Raw genomic sequence first — 19,449 nt, forward strand, 5'->3', positions numbered from 1 at the left:
CTGTGGGCATAGCTTGGTGGGCGTGGCAGGGGAAGGATACTGTAAAATCTCAAGTCAGAGGTGGTATTTGCCAGTTCTCCAAACTACTCAAAATTTCTGCTGCGGGTTCTCCAGAACTGGTCAGAACCTGCTGAATACCACCTCTGAGTGTTTCTCATTTTGACAACTTGAAAATATATGGGCTTCAACTCTCAGAATTCCTAGGCCTATCTGGAGGCTTCTAGGAATTAAGCAAGTTGTCAAGTTTGACTGGACTGGGACACAAACCTGGCATGCAGCAAACCCCAAAATCCAGTCCCTCATGGCTTAATTTGAGTGAATTTCCAAGTGGATTCTGCATGGTGAGCTATAGCAACCCACATATCTAGTTTAATTCATATTAGCAACTTTCTCTTTATTTCGTTATCAAATCCGTAAGGCCACTTATCGATTCTACTAAACTGTGGTTGGCAAATACTAGCAATATAACAGTAAAAATCCTCTTGTTAAAAACACAAAACATCTATGCTGTATGTCTACTTCAGATTTCCCAAATTAATAGCCTGGCCCAAAATCTGGGGGAAGATCCAGGTTTTCATGGCTTTCTGAAAGGCAATATGGTTGGAGTTATCCATACTCTGGGCAGGTCCAATGACAGAGAAGGCCCATATCATCTCTTTTCCCAATGAGCAACCATTGAATGAATTATGCAGCCTCTTTAAATTTTCAGATAAATCCTATTCAAATTCACCTCCTGAGCCCTTTGAATGAAGTTCAGCTACAACAGGCTTTAGATAATAAGGGTTCAAGCTTGCTTCTAAAACAAGACCAGCATCTAAAGTGATGGCATCTGCTTCTGAGTCCTAAAAAAAATAAAAGTAGGATAATAAGGAGAAAATATTTCTTTGGCATAAATATATATCATGAATGTATGACAGTTATATCTTCTTCTTTCTTACTAGATCTGGAAATTAACATGACTTCCTTTTCTTTCACTACTTGTTTGCCATGAAGAGTGATAATGCTATTTTGAACAGAGCACTGGGCCTCTAGGTCAGTTGATAGTTTCATGGGATTCTTAAGCTGACTTCTGTCCAAAGTCAGGGACATCCACAGAGGAGATCAAGAAAATTAAAATTAAGCTACAATTGTCTAATTGAAGCCTGGCTCTTTATTATATGTTGAAGGGAAGGGAAGGAGAAGGGAAAGGGAAGGGAAGGGAAGGGAAGGGAAGGGAAGGGAAGGGAAGGGAAGGGAAGGAAAGGAAAGGAAAGGAAAGGAAAGGAAAGGAAAGGAAAGGAAAGGAAAGGAAAGGAAAGGAAAGGAAAGGAGAAGAGAAGGGAGAGGAAAGGAAAGGGAAGGGAAGGGAAGGGAAGGGAAGGAAGGGAAGGGAAGGGAAGGGAAGGGGAAAGGAAGGAAGGGAAGGGAAGGGAAGGAAAGGAAAAAGGAAAGGAAAGGAAAGGAAAGGAAAGGAAAGGAAAGGAAAGGAAAGGAAAGGAAAGGAAAGGAAAGGAAAGGAGAAAAGAAGGGAAAGGAAAGGAAAGGGAAGGGAAAGGGAAGGGAAGGAGAAGGAAAGGAAAGGAAAGGAGTAGGGAAAGGAAAGGAGAAGGGAAAGGAAAGGAAAGAAAGGGAGAAAGGAAAGGAAAGGAAAGGAAAGGAAAGGAAAGGAAAGGAAGGGAAGGGAAAGGAAAGGAAAGGAGAAAGAAAGAAAAGGAGAAGGGAAAGGAAAGAAAAGGGAAGGGAAGGAGAAAGGAAGGGAAGGGAAAGGAAAGGATGAGGGAAGGGAAAGGAGAAGGGAAGGGAAGGGAGAAGGGAAGGGAAGGGAGGGAAAGGAGAAGAGAAAGAAGGATTTAATCACATGATCATGGTAATCTTTTGACTATTTAGACCTGGGATCTCCAACCCCAGGTTGCAGCCCACTACCGGGCCATGGCCTGTTCGGAATTGGTCCATGTGAATGACTGGTTGGAGTATGTGCACAAACACAGTTCATCTTTCACAAGTGGCAGGTCGGTTCGCATTTACCAGCATGTGTGCCAGCCTGCTGTTCACACAGGTTGAGCTATACATGTACACATTGGCTCACTGCTTGTGTGGCCCAGTTCCCCGCTTTTGGCAACCCCAGCTGGTCTGCCAAGCCACAAAGTTTGGAGAATGCTGATTTAGACAACACTCTGCAGATTGTGGTCAGCATTTTATTGATCTAATACAAGGATCCCAATCCCCAACCCCCAGTCCATGGACAGGCACTGGTCCGAGGCATGCCAGAAACCAGGCCTCCCAAACAAGTGAAGCCTCATCCGTGGGATGCAGACAGTATGCAAACCCACGCCCCCTCTGGTCCACGGAAAACCTCTCTCCATAGAACTGGTCCCTGATGCCCAAAAGGTTGGGGGTCAATGATCTAATAAATAAAATATGCAAGCTATGAATGACTGTTCTGAAATCTGAAAATTCAATAAGTGGACAAAAATATTTTATACTGATTGCATCATTTCAGGTTATGTCGGTTTTCCCAAATTCATATTTTTCCGAATTCTGCTTCCATGTATGAGATTCTATTTTCTACAGGACTTGCTCCTGTTTTATTTCTGTCTGGAACCTTCCAAATCAATCATTCTTTGAAAGGGAATAAAAAAATTAGGTTGTTTGAACAATGAACTCAGGAAGGTTCCCAGCTTCCCTATCCAGCTGTCAGCAGCCACTTACTTTAATAGCTGTTATGCACGCCTGGTGATCAGTCTTCCTCACACAAATCAGTTCTGGAAAATCCTTGGATTGTTGCTGGGAAAAGCATTCCTGCTTAAGCCTTTGGCATTTTTCCTGTTCTTCATTGGATATTGTACACCATCTTACAGAAGAAGATGCAAGACACAGAGCTATGAAAAGAATGAAAAGGATGCAGATAATGTTAATATCACAGATCAAAGATTGAGAGAGTTGCCTGATTGAAGCTTTTTCTACATATGAAAACCAATCTAAAGCAGTGGTGGTATTCAGCAGGTTCTGACCAGTTCTGGAGAACCGGTAGCGGAAATTTTGAGTACATCGGAGAACCGGCAAATACCGCCTCTGACTGGAGATTTTACAGTATCCTTTCCCTGCCACGCCCATCAAGCTACACCCACAGAACCGGTAGCAAAATAATTTGAATCCCACCACTGATCTAAAGGGTTACTGAACTGAAGTGGACTGAATTCATTTTTATTGACTGTAGGGATGGTGATTTGCATCTCTCAGACAAGAATATCAAGACTTGTATTTGGGTTGCCTCTTATCAAACAATGTCACTTGTTATTTAGAATCCATTTTTATATGCAAAGTTAGCTATATTACTAAATTTGTAGAATGAGAAGCAGCACAGATTTTATATATAGAAATGTATCTTTTCTAGTTTCTAAAAGGTAGTTCTCAGTTTGAAGATTTGTCAGCAGACATTCCTAAAATCCAGGTAAATCCAATATCAGTTTAAGATCACATAGAAAGAGGAGACACAGAGAAAATAAGTTCATAAATGAAATTAACTAGAAATAAAATTGTGGATACTGAATATCTAAATAGATAACATTAACAATTATATCATTATTACAAAAAGTAATAATCGGTCAAGGTGATTAGCATGCTAAGTGACAGAAAAAATAATTTCACTTTTTAACAATATACTGTAGATCAATTACTGAGAAAAATTTTATAGTTTGCAAAATAATTTAGAAAATGTCTTTGGGCTTCAAGAAGGGATATGAAACAGTCATTAAAGCCGTTTAAATGCAATTAAGATTGAAGACAGACCAAAAACTTTCCAAAAACTGGCAGTTAAACATTAGAAAACAACAAATATTGAGCAGAACAAGAGTGTTCTTATTATTGCATTGAAACTAATCAGTGAAGAAGATAATCTAAACTCCTTAGAGAAGTTACTTAATCCTCATGGTGCTACAGAAAAGGCTGGGTCACAATTTTTAATCTAAATTCTCTAATTCAGGGGGTCCCTAACCTCCAGCCCATGGCCCACTACTGGGCCATGGCCTATTCACAACCAGGCTACGTGACGGTGGGCCGGTGTGTACATGTGCATGCAAAAATTGACCTGTGCACATGTGTGTGTGCACAAACCCACCACTCATGCAAGTTGAGCTGTGCATGCAAGCGTATGTACACACTGGCTATTGGTCAAGGGGCCCAGTTCCCCTCCTCCCCCTGCCTGGCCGCCAAGCCACAAAGAGTGGAGACCACTGCTCTGATTGATGAGACCTATAACAGGGATTCATACCAAGATCTATGGCAGGTGAATAAGTAAGGATGTGGCTTTTTCCTGTCCCTAAACAATTAAGGACTTTATGTTAAGAACCAGTATATTAAAACTTGACCCAGAAATTCATTTGATGCCTGTTCAATTAATATAGGATAAGTTTGAAATAGCCTATAAAGTGCACAGCAACAGATAAATTAACTGTACTTTTGTACAGCTTTATCAAATGACCATCAAAGCATCTCTCTTATTTATTTGTTGTTATTGTTTTGTTTTGTTTGTTTTCAAATTTTCTGATTGACCATCTCACTCTCAGAGATACTCTGGACATATCAGGATTTTACCTGTTATTGAATCAAGGTATCAATTCTGGATTTTTTCCACCATTTCTGGACTCCCTTAAATAGCAGTAGCACTTAGACTTACAGTATATACTTCATAGTGCGTTACAGCCCTCTCTAAGCAGTTTACAGAATCAGTATATTTCTCCCAACAATCTGGGTCCTCACTTTATGGATCTCGGAAGGATGGAAGTCTGAATCAACAATGAGTTGGTGAAGATTGAACCCTTGACAGTAAGCAGAATTAACCTGCAATACTGCATTCTAACCACTGTGCCACCATGGCTCCTAAATAGAGGTGGTGCTGCTGTAGGAGCTCTTCTACTAGCCTTATAGAAATCTTTAAAAGGAACTAGACAACTCATGATCTATTTGGTTATCATTTCAGATATTTTTCCATATATATCAAAGAAATAGAATGATATGGTCAGGCAAAAATGCAGTTTGATCAGAAGCAGCTTCTGACTTCCAGCAATCTTCCTCACTGACTTTTCTTGTGGTAAACTGGCAGGGAATGTTGGAAATTATGATCAAGTGATCATGGCTGACTATAGAGACATGGCAGCATTGAAGCGGCCACAACTATTATTTTTATTTTTATTTTATTTTTCTTATATAAGGGGGCGTGCATAAGCGCACCAACGTGCCTACCGTCCCTGTCCTATTGTTTCTCTTATTCTTCTTTTATTTTTCTTATATGTACCCATTTCATGTATTCACAACTATGTATACACTTATACTTATTATCTTGTAAACAATTGGCAAATAAAATAAATAAATAAATAAATAAAAATATATGTACCCATTTCATGTATTCATAACTATGTATACACTTATACTTATTATCTTGTAAACAATTGACAAATCAAATAAATAAATAAAATAAATAAATAAACTTTGTCAAATTCCCATCCCATTTAGTCATGGATTCTGGATTTTGGACACTTTCTGTAAGTTAGCCCACTTGAGGTATGTTGATTGAAGAATTGTTGCCTTATGATGTATCATTTCACCCAAATGAAGGTTACAAACAATCAAACAGACAGAAGAGTTTTAGATGAATATAGATTTGTTTAAGCAATTCACTCTACTTGATTTTAACAGTGATGCTTATGGCAAAATAAGCTCAATTGCAAAAAAAAAAAAAAAAAGATCCAAACAGAAGCAAGAACAAAAAAAAATTAGTTCCTGATTGTTTTTTTAATAAACAGATAATTTAGACTTCAGATATGCAGTCTGATGTTCTCTAGATCAGGGGTCCCCAACCACCGGGCCCCGGACTGGTTTGCTGGGCACCGCCATCTTGTTTCGACAGAAAGTGCTTCCGGGTGAGTTTTTCCGGTTGGAAAGTGGCGTTTGGGTCCTGAAGGAATCCTCGTGCCTTAGTTTCATCGAAGCGGGGGCCGCTTCGAACGAAGAGCCGTCCCGATGGCAGAGGAGATCAAAAAAGCACAAAAAAGATACAAAGGAGGAGTTGAAGGTGGCGGGGAGAAGCGGGGAACGGCTGGCTGGCCGGTCGCTCGGCTTGCCTTGCCTTGTCATGTGTGCTGATGCCGGTACCGGGCCGTGGCACAAAAAAGGTTGGGGGTCACTGCTCTAGATATTCTAGATATTCTACATTTCCCCTAGACTTAGCCAGATTGGTCAATAGCAAATGACGAGCCTGTCTGGTGTAGTGGTTAAGGCATCAAGCTAAAATTGTGAGTTCTACTGTTGCCTTGTGCATGAAGCCAACTCTCTCTCTCAGCCTTAGGAAGGAGGTAATAGCAAATCACTTCTGAAAAAAATTGCCAAGAAAACTGCAGAGACTAGTCCATGCAGTCACCAGGAATCAAAAATTGACCTGAAAGCACACACCTACCTAAATGATCATAAGGGTGTAGTCTAAAACATTTTAATGATCTATTTCTGATTTAGACTATCATGATACATTCAAAAGGTTTCCAAACTGTAGCTAGATGAATATTAGATGTATGCTCTTGCCTGGTAGATTTTCTTTATGCTATACACTGTTCAACAACTTGCCCATCAAGTTCTTCAAACAACTTTCAAAAAATCTATTGCAAATTATGTACTATGTTGTATTGTTTCCTAGGATGATGGAAAGCTAACACCATTTACAGCAATTTCACTACCTGTTTGGAAGTAGAGTCATGGCAACTGGACTTCTTTTCTTTCTTTGTTTGAAACATTTCACTGCTTATCCAAGTAGCTTTTTCAGTCTTAAAAGACTTCTTCAGACTGAAAAAGCTACTTGAATAAGCAGTGAAACATTTCAAACAAACAAAGAAAAGAAGTCCAGTTGCCATGACTCAAATTCCAGACAACTCTACCTAGATAACTGGGAATCTTCATAAACATGTTTCACTATTTATTATGTTTTTTACCAATATAGGGTCATTACACATGACCCTTAATCTATTGCCTATTTGTTGTTATTCAGTCCCTGCTGAATTACAGCTGTAATGCAGCAATTCATTTTAGCAGTGTACCAGGCATCACATGTCAACTCATGACATGAGGTAATTTTCATATTCTCCATTATATTACAAATGTTCATTACGGGGAGTTGTACCAGTGTATGACAGTAACATATGAAAAGATTTACACTTTTTGAAATAGACATTCGGGATCCCTGCACTATCTCTTGCCATTAATTCTGCTGGTTATGAATATTAGCATTTGAATTGAATTTGGAGACCTATGATCATCTGTTCTGCAAAATAAATTTTATCGAGATTTTGATAAGATCACAAATAACAGGAAGATTGCATTAACTTCCCTTTACTAACACCTCAGGTTCATGATCTTCATTCCAGCTCCAAAGTTTACACCATTTTTTAAAAATGTTCGGCATATTATTTAAAATGACAGAGTTAATGCAATGTTTTGTTGATCCCTACTTCAAGGAACAGCATTAGGTTGGAAATGAAAAATACACCCTTCTGAAACTTAGGAAAACTTTCCAAAATTTCTGCCTTCCAGATATGCTGCACAATATGTCCTATTCTTTTCAGTCCTCAAAAATCACATTATAAAATAAATATATGGGTTTCTCAGACTCAGGTTTATTCTGTAACCTGTGTAAAAGACAGAGATAACAATAGCAGGTACTAATGATCAAGATAAGTGTATCTATTTCATTTCATACCTGCCCCTTATACCTGTATTTGTTCTAATCTCATCAGGAAAGAAGTAAAAAAGTATTTGCTGGAATAATTTAGATGACAGAGGAATAATTAACCAATCTATCTCTTATTCACCATTTCTCTCCTACAGTTTCTTTTAGTATGCAATCACGTTAACTTGGACATATTTCTGAAAAGTATCTCATCCCACCCTAATATTCCTTGTTCAAAGCACATTCATTCATAATAATAATAAAAATAGTATTCTTTCTTCTTTTGCCTTTGAACTCGCATCTAATTAAATAATTTATGTATTATTCTCCCTTTCAGCGTGTAGAAAAACATAACTCTTTCAGCCTTTGCTTAAATCTTCATATTAAAACGTATATTTGGCAGAATTCTTGAAACAGATCCTCAGTTAAAAATGTAATTTCTGGGATTTTTTTTTATTTTGCAATTTTCTAGTTCTTAAAAAAACATCTGGAACAAAGCAATTGGTGTGGCATAGGGGGTAAGGTACTAGACTTGCAAGAACTTGCAAGATGGAAATCTATATTGATATCCTCATATGATCATGGAATACTCTGAGTGATTTTATACTAAACTTTTATATACTATATACTATATACTATATACTATATGCTATATGCTATATGCTATATGCTATATGCTATATGCTATACGCTATACGCTATATACTATATACTATATACTATATACTATATACTATATACTATACCAAACCAACTTTTAGGGTTGGTTAAAACATAAAAGTAAATAAGATCCCATATAAGCCAACCTGAGTTCTTAGAAGAAAAGGTGAAAAATAAATAAGAGAAAGAAGAATATTTCTTTCTCTTATATTTATTTTCCACCCTTAACAGGAGTTAAAAGGTTTCATTTTGAAAATTAATGCAAAAGTTGCCCCTTTAATAACCTCAAGCAACTCTGGTGCTAGAGTTGTTACTATCTATTAGTCTGCATTCACTTACCCAGCAGCCCAAAGGACAGAATGGCTTGGAGGGCAAATTTCATTTTCCTCCTCTGGTGGCTTTCAGGCAAGGTGTTGCTGGGCTGTCTGTCACAGACTGTTCTGTCTGTGAAGGCTGTTGACTCAGCTGACTTGCCTTTTTATAGAGAGCCTGGACTCTGCAGGGTTAGCAGAAGCAGTGACCCAACAGTGTTTGTCCTTCCTTGTTTCCCAATAGTGCAGCACTCCCACTCTATCTCACCAGCCCACTTCAGGAAGAATCTCATGTTGGCACTGAATTAACTGGGGGAATTGTTCGAGAAGCTTCAGCTGTGGATTTCCACATCATTTAAATCCTTCCTTTACCTGAAACTCAGTTCTATTAGCAAGGACACATTCTTCCACTCTCATTATTGCAATGCCATCTACATATGCCTGCTGAAACTGAGACTAAATTTTGCCTTCTTATGCAACAGCTCCACTCTGTTAAAAGCAAGAGATTTAATTTCTATACAACTAAAACTATACCTTAAAAGCAATATCCATTATTGATGGCTCTCTGTTAGGGGGCCTCAGTGTAGATATTAAAATGAACAGAGGGTTGAAAGTCAAGGAACCCTTTCCATTCTTCCTTCCTTCCCTCCCTCCCTCCCTCCCTCCCTCCTTCCTTCCTTCCTTCCTTCCTCCCTCCCTCCCTCCCTCCCTCCCTCCCTCCTTCCTTCCTTCCTTCCTTCCTTCCTTCCTTCCTTCCTTCCTTCCTTCCTTCCTTCCTTCCTATGGCTTACTTTTACAAGGTAATGCATTCAAAAATCCATTGTAGCTTCAGACTTGTTTCAAGTAGGAAACAAAATATTTATGTTTTTATTTATTTGGCGTCCATGTCACTCCAATTGGTATTTGATTCTGAGCAGTTTATAATCCTACCACATGTAAACAGGATTAAAATAATTTAGACATAACCAAATAAATAAACAGCATTGCAGAGTAATATATTTCAGTGCCAAGGATCCACGGAAACCCATATGAATGAATATATAGATGCTAGTCTTCTCTGGAATAACAGCTTTTCAAAACATTTGTTTAATTGTTACAAAACATCCACCTTTTAGATCTTAAAAACCAATGACACATAAATTATAGCATGAGATTTTTTTAGATTCTTTAGATATCTTTTCTTCTTAAATCTTCCAGTGAAAGATAATATTTATCTTATCTACTATCTGGTCACAGTGATGCATTTTTGGGGTGGTATCATATTGAGACTAATGGAGAACAGTACCTGAGCTGGTTTTGAAATCTCTGTGGAAATTTCACCTTCTTCATAATACTGTAACACAATTACTGTCCAAACAAAATAATAGAGACCATTTCAAGGTCCAATTCAAAAGAATGGTTTAAAGTACCATTAGAGCCCATCTTGGGCTCCTTACTAGTTGAAGCAGATTTACAGAGACATTAGCAGATAATGTCCTAACTGAAGAACACAAAAATCACACTGTTCTGTATGCCACTGAAACTCTGGCAAGGCTTCAGAGGTGGAGCAAGAATTGACTAGGTGCCCACATAGAAGGGTGATGGAAAGGACAAATAAAGAAAAAGAAAGGACCAAATAGGAATAGAAATTTCTGTATTAGAAAATATTTCATTTTTATGAGAAGTTTGAGAAAAAGGAATGTAACAAAGAGGACAACCAAAACTGCTTGGAAGTCAGAGAGATAGACTACCATGATGCTGCAGTGGAGATGGGACTGCTATTTGGGATAGACTCGTACAAAAACAAGCTCCTGATCAAAGAGGAATCGTAGGAAGAATAGGGAGACCTTATCAAGAAGTATCAGAAAATATAGATCGGGCCTTGTGGCCACTCTCCTCAGAATCTACTTTGGAAGCTAGTAATCCTCGTGTTAGATAAGAGATAGATTCAATACAACAGTATTGCAAGCTTGGTAGGACTTCTTCAACAACCACAGGCCACCCAAAGCAAATCAGATTTGCCAGTTTTATGTTCATGTACAGTTCATGTACAGCTGGTAGAAGTGGCGCAATAAAATGCAATACTGTTTATTTGGTCAATGGCAATCAAAAATTTAAAAACACAACACAAAGGTAAAATCAAATTGATGAGATAAAATATTAGCATAACAAAGATAAAATAAGAAATAAAGAGTAACATAACCTACTATAATAGTGTGTTAATTACCCATGCTGGTGTAAATATAAAATATTGCAATCTGTATGGAAATATATATAGCACTTGAAACAAGACAGCTAACAAGTATTAAACCTGACATAATGAATAAAAGAGAAGTGGTTATCTTTGTAACTAGTTTTGCCTTATTTTCATCTCAGAAACACAAAAATTGGCTACCTCATAAATAATAAAAGGTTTTGAATCTTCTTGAAGATGATTTGCTTAAATATCTGGTTTTCCTGGAAATATATAAATATATATAAATTTATATATATATAAATTGGGGCAGAATACAAGCAGTCCTGATATCCCTATAAAATGTACAATGTAATAATAGATGTGAATCAGTGCTGGGATTCAAAAAATTTTACTACCAGTTCTGTGGGCGTGGCTTGGTGATCATGGCGTGGCTTTGGTGGGCATGGCTTGGTGAGCATGGCAGGGAAGAATACCATAAAATCTCCATTCCCTCCCCACTCCTGGGGGAAGGTTACTGCCGGTCCTCAAAATTTCCGCTACTGATTCTCCAGAACTGGTCAGAACCTGCTGAATACCACCTCTGATGTGAATCTCCTTGGAGAAAATCAAATATAAGAGTAATCAGTTAAAAAATCTGTTCCAGGAGAATTTATATTTTTCTGTATGATTTTAGCTGTACATTAATTGAACATTAATAATCAAATCTTATAATTAGCTAATTGAGAAAACATAAAGAAAATGTGAAAAAATATTTATCTGTGTCTGCCTTCTGTGTAAATCCAATGGCTCTAAATAGAGTAAGGTGGCTGTGATTTGTCTCTTTCAGCTAATCATGACCTCCAAAAGTTATATGACATGTGATTAGATTATTTGAAAATATGTTTCTATACATGATTTTCTTATCTTAAAATATTTGGCTGTCTTAATCTTAATCTGATATCTACCGTTCAGTCAACACTTCTAGATGTTTTGAGTTTTCATATAATTCCCAGCCACACCTTTTCAAGTGCTGTCTCTGGAACACTTTACAGAAGGAGACCTGCCTAATCTCATTTCCACTGACTTTCCACACCCTCAAGGCCTTTTCCTAAATAGTTCTTTAACCCCATAATCTGAGCGATTTGGTCAGAGATATAATGGATTGAAAGTGACGATAACTGTTTAGATGATTGTTTGCATTGATTTTACGGATATGTATAATGTCCCTTGGTTCTCTGCCAATCTAACATAATCTTTGTATTATGTAATCTAGAGAATAGATCAGGATAACTAGAAGGTAGAACCAGTTCTGCATCTACACCAGCATTACCGTAAATGATGTCCTCCAGAGATATTGAACTTCTATCATTTTGGTCAACATGTCCACAATGTTTAAGAATGCTTAACTTTATTATATAACACATGATTGCAGTTAATTTCATGTATAACTGGTGAAAAAATATAGGGAAAATAGAATGGTTACTTACTTTTCCTTCCTTTAGTGAAATACAAGTTATTGTGTAAAATTTAGTCAGAAACTAACTAAGTATGATCATTGTCATCTGATGCAAATGTAATCTATGCCATAAAAATGGGTCTTACTTAGCAAGTATTGTGGAACATGGTTCTCTTTAATAATCCCTTTTTATTTTTTGCAAACTAAATAATTCTCATGATTCGTGGGATTTTTCTTTTTAAAAAAATAGAAATTTGAATCAAATAAAGGGGAAAATATGTGAACTAGTTGCATTCCATTGTGTAAGCCTAAGTGACAAGATATTTATCTCATGTTGTATGAATAAGACAGTTGGGAAGACATTCCTTTTCTGAAGAAACAATGGAAGGCTTGGTTTAGGTCATAGGGGAAGGAGTGCCATTACGTACGATAACGAGAACACAACATGTGATTATGAGAACTTAGTAATACCTCATTCCTAAATACATGTTTGTTTGTTTCATTGCAGAACACAGATGGCTCCTTATATCATATAATGATTCTAAGCCAAGGGTGTCCAACTGGCGGCCTACGGAATGTGTTACTTGCAGGCCATGCCCACCCCAATTCCATGAATGGGGGAAATGTCACGAAACCTCACGTGACGGCAATGTGATGCTGCAAGTTTGACACCCATGTTCTAAGCAGTTCACAACAAGTGATAAAAACAGATACTCTGCAGTTGGATTCCTTTTCCTAACCATGCCAGCATGCTGCTACAGGCACTGGGATCCCTGCCAATGACAGCAGAGACATGGGCTCAGCCAGCAGGTTGTCTTTTCTGAACTGATATATGCTGCCTTGAGCAGTTCATTGATATAGTGGCTCTGGCACACAGCATACAGTTATATTATCAATGTGTGTGTGTCATCTAGTCCCTTTACTAAATCAGCATCTTCACTTGGAAGATTCTCGCCACAAAACCTGGCAAAAATCCATCAATATATCCCTGTGTTCCTTGAACTCTCTGTTTTCAGATCACAAATAGTATTGCATTCCAGTTCTAATTTATTATTCATGAAAATATCTTCACAGAAAACTCAGCAGTCTTTAAAGTACACTTTTAAAAGGTGTGATCTATAAAACATTATAAGGCAGATTTTTTGAGAAACTCACCATTAAAATTTTATCCACCATAAGAGAAACATTTATTTAAAATGGGGGTGGGTGGGTAGAGGGGGGGGACACACCGAAGTATTCTCATTTAGAATGACTTCATCTAGGCTGAATAGCTTTGTGACCTTCATTGCGATCTAAACAATAAGATATTTATTGCATATTATTGCCCTGTTCTAAAACTGAATGTATATAAAGTTCACACATATTCAGACTAGGATGAGGGTGTTAAACAGAGGTGTGTGAAAAAAGACACTTGAATCATGTTGATTAGGTAAACTATTACCAAATATCATGAGTTCATACTGTTGCTGAAATTGTGAAAATCTAGAAAGTCTTTTTTTTTTTACCAACACCAGACTATTAGTAATTTGTACATTTTCCTTATTTCAAAGAGGAAAACTTCATGTCAAAATAAGTAGAAGTCAAAAACAAAACACATTATATTTCTCCACCTCTAGGTATAATAGAAAAACAACACCCACAGTTTTTCTACATGATCATTCAACCAAAAAAAAAAAAAAAAACAGAATTTATGCCAGACTTTCCATCAACCAACCACATTTCAGTGTTGATGTGGGGAAAATGTTAGGATAAGTGCAAATGTAATATGCCTTGAATTGCACATAATGAAAACTGGATATCAATCAAAGAAACAATATCTAACTATTTAGGGCTCTGACTAGTAACTTGTGAATAAAGTGTTAATTGTGAATAAAATTCTGAGTCCATTGATAATACAGAATGTTTCTATGGCCCTTTTCACATGTGGGCCAGACATGTAGAGCTTGCAAATGGCTTGGCAGTTCAAGAGGAGGATCAGCTGAAGGATCAACTCCTGAGGGAATGCTGAGAAAATTGCTGATCACTCTTGAGGGAAAAAAGCTCCCAAATAGCCTCTCTCTGTCATACAATTCTAGTTTCTTGACAATCTTTGGAAAATGAAGCAGCAAGAGATGCTACCAATGACCTTGAAGGAAGCTGTGCTGAACCCTAGATTCAGAGATATAGACAACCATTGTGGGGCTCTAATTTCCCTTTTGGGACAATATTTTTGAAAGAGTGAGAGCACCAACTACAGAGTAGTAGTGGAAACAGATTAGACCCTTTTTTTGCTAATGAAGGCCTGAAGACAGCATTGTTTGAACTAGTGGATGACTTCTGTTGGGTCCTAAATGAGTGTGATCTGCCCATCCTAATCCATCTAGGTTTTTAAATGGTCTTTGATATTATTGGGGTTGCATGGTTTCTCTTGTCCTTTTGTTCCACAACAGGGAGTTCTAGTTGATAATTGTGTGAGAAAAGAGATTTGACCAGTGGCTGTTCCTTAGGGACTGTTGAAGGAATCAGTCCTTTCTTCCACCTATTTAATATTTAATTAAAAGACTTGGGAGACATATTTAGTGCTTTGAGATGTATTATCAATATGTTGATGATACCAGATGTACATCACTACCCAGCTGCAGACTGGTGATGCCACTGAAGTTGTGTCCTGGCTGTGAAGGTTTGGGTGGGAGAGAACAGACTTAAACTGAATCCTAGAAATATTGTTTCTCTGCTCCAGGGTAGCACTATCTCTGAAGGAACAAGATGGCTTAGAGGTCTTTCAGGACTCATAGTTTCTGCTAATACAAAAGGCCAGGAAGCCTTTTGGCCAGCTTCAGATGGTGCCCCAGGTATGGCTTTACCTGAAATGGGAGAATCTTGCTACAATGGCTTACCACCCATTCAAAGGGTTGCCTTTGAAGCTCGTTCAGAGACTGCAGTTTGTTCCAAGATTACCAGTGAGAGCAAATTATACTAATACTGTGAAACTTACGTGGTGGTAAAAAGTGTCCTATGCCTTGCCTCCTGGTGCTTTGGAAAATAGGTTGAACCCCCTCTTCTTTGTGGCAGCCCCTCAATTCGGTTCAGTTGAGGACCCCTTACTGATGCTAATCTAAAATCATTATGTGACTTAGTACCAATTTAACTGCAGGACCACATAGTCTCATTGGAATTGGTCCCACCAGCTTGATCTATCCAAGAGAAACTGCTAGTCACTCCCACTTTAGTCAGCACTGCTCTTCAGGGATTATGCCAGTCCTTTGCAAAGGCCTCTCCACAGACATATGGTAAGCTTCCCCCGAGTGTATTTTAAAAGCATGATCCAGAGAATGTTTGGGCTATGATTCCATCCTGATTGGCTTATAATTGGCTTTCTTATTTAATGTTATTGTATGTTTTTAATTGCTTTGTATATTTTTTTTATTTGTAGATTTCTTTACTGTATATTGTGTGTGTGTGTGTGTGTGTCTGTGTAAAATTATAGTTAGAAAAAGTAAAAACTAATACAAACTTCAAAAAAATATTATATATATATATATAAATTATAGTTAGAAAAAGTAAAAACTAATACAAATTTCAAAAAAAATATAAAACAGAAAATAAAAAGTGGAAAAAAGAAAAAAAAAGGAAAGAGGAAAAATATGAAGAAATAACTTCCTCCTTTATTTATTTCTTTATTTATTTTGTCAAACAATTATAAGAACACGGGTATAAGTATAAACTTGGTTATAAGTACATGAAATGGATACGAATAAGAAAAAAAAGAAACAATAGGACAGGGACGGTAGGCACGTTTTAGTGTGCTTATGCACGCCCTTTACAGACCTCTTAGGAAAGGGGTGAGGTCAATAGTAGACAGTCTAATGTTGAAGGTTTGGGGGTTTGGGGAAGAAACCACAGAGTCAGGTAGAGTATTCCAGACATTGACTACTCTGTTGCTAAAGTTGCATTTCCTGCAATCAAGTTTGATGCGATTAAACTTGAGTTTGTATCTATTGTTTGCTCTTGTGTTGTTATGGTTGAAGCTGAAGTATGGTTGAAGCTGAAGTAAAAGTCCTTTATCCTGACAGGTACACTTTTAGTAATTCATCATCTCTTAAAATACAAAGGCACTCTTTTATCCATATCTCATCTTTTGACTATAAACAAAATCTTAAAGCTTTGTCATTCATTCTTACTCAGCACAAGTCCATTAATAGCTACCAGAAATAACTACATATGTATTTTAACCTGAATCAAATAAGCTAAATCTAAACTTCCGGGTACTTTTAACAATCTTGGCTTTTAATCTCTTCAAATAGAGGCCTTGGGCTTGATTTCTTTTAATCTTTGCCTGCCATTAGCACATCCTTCAAAACTTTAACAAATGTCTTTTTAAGTTCAATAAAGAACATTACCCAGGTCACTCTTCTGTTTACTTTTCAAGTGTCAAGATATCAAATGGCTCATTTATATATCCAGTACATCATCTTTTCTATCTCATTCTTGTCACCTGTCATATTTAAATCTAGACTTAGGTCAATTTAAATCTTGTCTGGTACAACTTGTTCCTGTTCTATAACAATATTTGCACAACATCTATCTATAATATTTAACAGTAAAAGTGCCCCTGTGGATTTTACTCTGCTAGTTGTTGCCAACTACAGGAAGTGATGCTCATCTCCATTTTGAGACCATTAAGCCAACACTGTCTGTTTCCATGGAAATGTGGCCAGCATGACATCACAGAGCATTGTTACCTTCCCACCAAAGTGGTACGTGCTTTCGAACTAGATTGGCAGGAGCTGGGCCAAGGACAGGCACTTGTGGCACTTGGGTCTCAAACCTGGAATGTCAGCTTTCCAGCCGAGGAACCCAGTGCCTAATCTATGATATTACATTGTCTTAAATTAATTTCTAAGTCCATGATTCCCAATTCTTCATAAAATGATTCACTGTTATAGTATTTTGCTCCAATTTATACTAGCATATCAAATCTGCATGTCATTTAATTACTATCTTTAGTTTCTTCTGGTTCCTTCCAGTGTCCAACATTCAAAGTCCCATCTTATACTTTCCCAGAAAACCCAAACAACCAGTTTGTCATGCCCCTGGTGGAGACTGACTCTGAGGAAGAGGAGGAACAGCCAACAGGGAGTGGGAGTGTGGCTCCAGAAGTGGTGGAGGAGGCTGGGGAAGGGCAGAAGCCAGCTGAGCAATCAGAGGAGGATCCAGGCCCATCCCCTATCCATCCTAGGTCACGCAGGGAGGAGAGGATCAGGGAAAAGCGAGGTCCACTCAGGAGGAGATTACCATGATCCTCCTCGTGGCTTGCAGCTGGGAGCTATGTATATAAGTTTGTAACTGCGCAGTCAGAATTGCTGGAGTCAAAGTTTAATGTTTTCTTTGAAAGAGGTTTATCTTTGCTGGCGTTCTTCCCATGGACTCTCCTCCCTTATCTTCCTGGAATGTATGATTAATTATTCTGGCTTGCTTCGAAACTCTCATCAATGTGGTTTGTTTTGGTTTTCTTTTTGCCTCATCATTTACTTTTGTGACTTTAAACTGTGCCTAATAAAACAGTGAAGTTAAGTTGAAGGCATTACCGGACTATAATGTACGTTTTGGGTTATTTTGAGAGATTACCGGTCATGAAATTTTGACTGCAGCCACCCCTTCAACTTATTTTTGCTTTTTGCGGGGTGACCATGGATCAGCTCAGAGCAGAGATTGCCCAGTTAAGCCAGCAAGTGACTCTTTTGACTGCACAAGTGGCACAAATGCAAGCTGCCCGGCCACGCCAAAAATGCCCAGTGGCAGTGCCAGATAAATTTGATGGTTCGCTGGCCCAATTTGCAGCATTTTTGGGCAGTGCCAGCTTTATATGAGCCTTCAGTCTGAGGATTTTCCCACTGACCAGGATAAGGTGGGGTTTTTGATTAGTTTGTTGTCAGGCTCTGCAGCACGTTGGGCGACGCCTCTATTGACTCAGCCCAACCACGTGTTGGACAATTATGCTGAGTTTTGCCATCAGTTTCAGGCCATGCTTGAGGACCCTGTTTGAAGCCAAACAGCAAACAGACATTTGAGAGAGTTGAAGCAGGGGTGAGGCTCACTCATGGATTATATTGCTAGTTTTCGGGTAGTTGCTCAGGATGTACAATGGAATGAGGCAGCACTATTAGACCAGTTTCAGGAGGGTTTGTCATCGGAGCTTCTGGATGAGTTGGCGCGCACTGAATGCCCTCGCACCCTTCAGGAGCTCATGCATTTGTGTCTTTGTATCGATGCTAGACTTCAGCAGCGACAGGTGTGACGACAGACAGAGACCATATCTGTTTCCAGCAAGACGGCGCCCTTGGTGGAAGTGCCTTTGGAGGAATCCATGCAGTTGGGGACTGGCTGCCCTCGCCTGACTCAAGTAGAAAAGGATAGACATTATCATGATGGGTTATGCCTCTATTGTGGCAATCGAGGCCATTTTGTGGCCAAGTAACCTGTTAAGACATCCACAGCGGCGATGGTGGGAAACGCCTGCAGTGGTGGGAAACGAGCATCCCTCAGCCTACGGGGGTCTGTAGGTCGGGGTGTAAAGTCCTTAGGCCTGCCATCTTCACCAACCTTGCCATCCTTGCGACCTTTGACATCTCCACAATTGTTATTGGTGAAGCATCTTGTGCTGACAGCAAGTGTGTTTATGCCTGGTGTGGAAGCGGTGGAGATCCAAGCCTTGGTCAAATCAGGGGCCACCGCCAATTTCGTGGATGCTCATTTTGTAGAGCAGTGGTTCATTCCTCAGCAACAGGTGTCCCCGCCAGTAATGGTAGAGACGATTGATGGTCAGCCCCTTCGTTTGCGACCTTTGGTTGCTGCAACCAAACCCCTTTGCATGTATATTGGGCGGCATGTGGAGAAAACCGTGTTCTATGTTACTGCAGTGCCTCATTTTACGATGGTGCTGGGTTTGGAGTGGTTACAGGCCCATGATCCACAGATTGTCTGGTCCTCTGGAGCTGTGCAGTTCTTTGATAGGAAGTGTGCCAACCATTGCTTGTGCTCCTGTGCAGGGAGTGTGGCTACACCCGTGGATCTGGATCTACCTGCAGAGTTGGTGGACTTTGCTATGTTTTTGGGGAGAAGGAGGCAGATCAGTTGCCTCCGCATCGGGCATATGACTGTCCAATCAACTTGTTGCCTGATGCAAAATTGCCAGTGG

The 19,449-nt window shown here is 38.7% G+C and overlaps 1 protein-coding gene across 2 annotated transcripts in view; it reads right to left on the bottom strand.

The window, feature by feature from the left end:
* TF (transferrin) overlaps positions 1-8,802 on the bottom strand; it is a 32,376-nt gene extending 23,574 nt beyond the window's left edge. For both annotated transcript variants that reach the window (XM_087964922.1, XM_026691984.2), the window contains exons 1-3: positions 8,690-8,802; positions 2,689-2,858; positions 731-842 (exon numbers count right to left, since the gene is read on the bottom strand). In XM_087964922.1, coding sequence (XP_087821048.1) covers positions 731-842; positions 2,689-2,858; positions 8,690-8,732 — 325 coding nt within the window. In that variant the 5' untranslated portion in view covers positions 8,733-8,802. The remainder of the gene's footprint in view (positions 1-730; positions 843-2,688; positions 2,859-8,689) is intronic.
* Positions 8,803-19,449: the final 10,647 nt, after the last annotated feature.

This window comes from Notechis scutatus, chromosome 4, assembly GCF_049901735.1.
Source record: "Notechis scutatus isolate UNSWTSFEM ecotype Mainland chromosome 4, rNotScu1.2, whole genome shotgun sequence".
NCBI lineage: Eukaryota > Metazoa > Chordata > Lepidosauria > Squamata > Elapidae > Notechis > Notechis scutatus.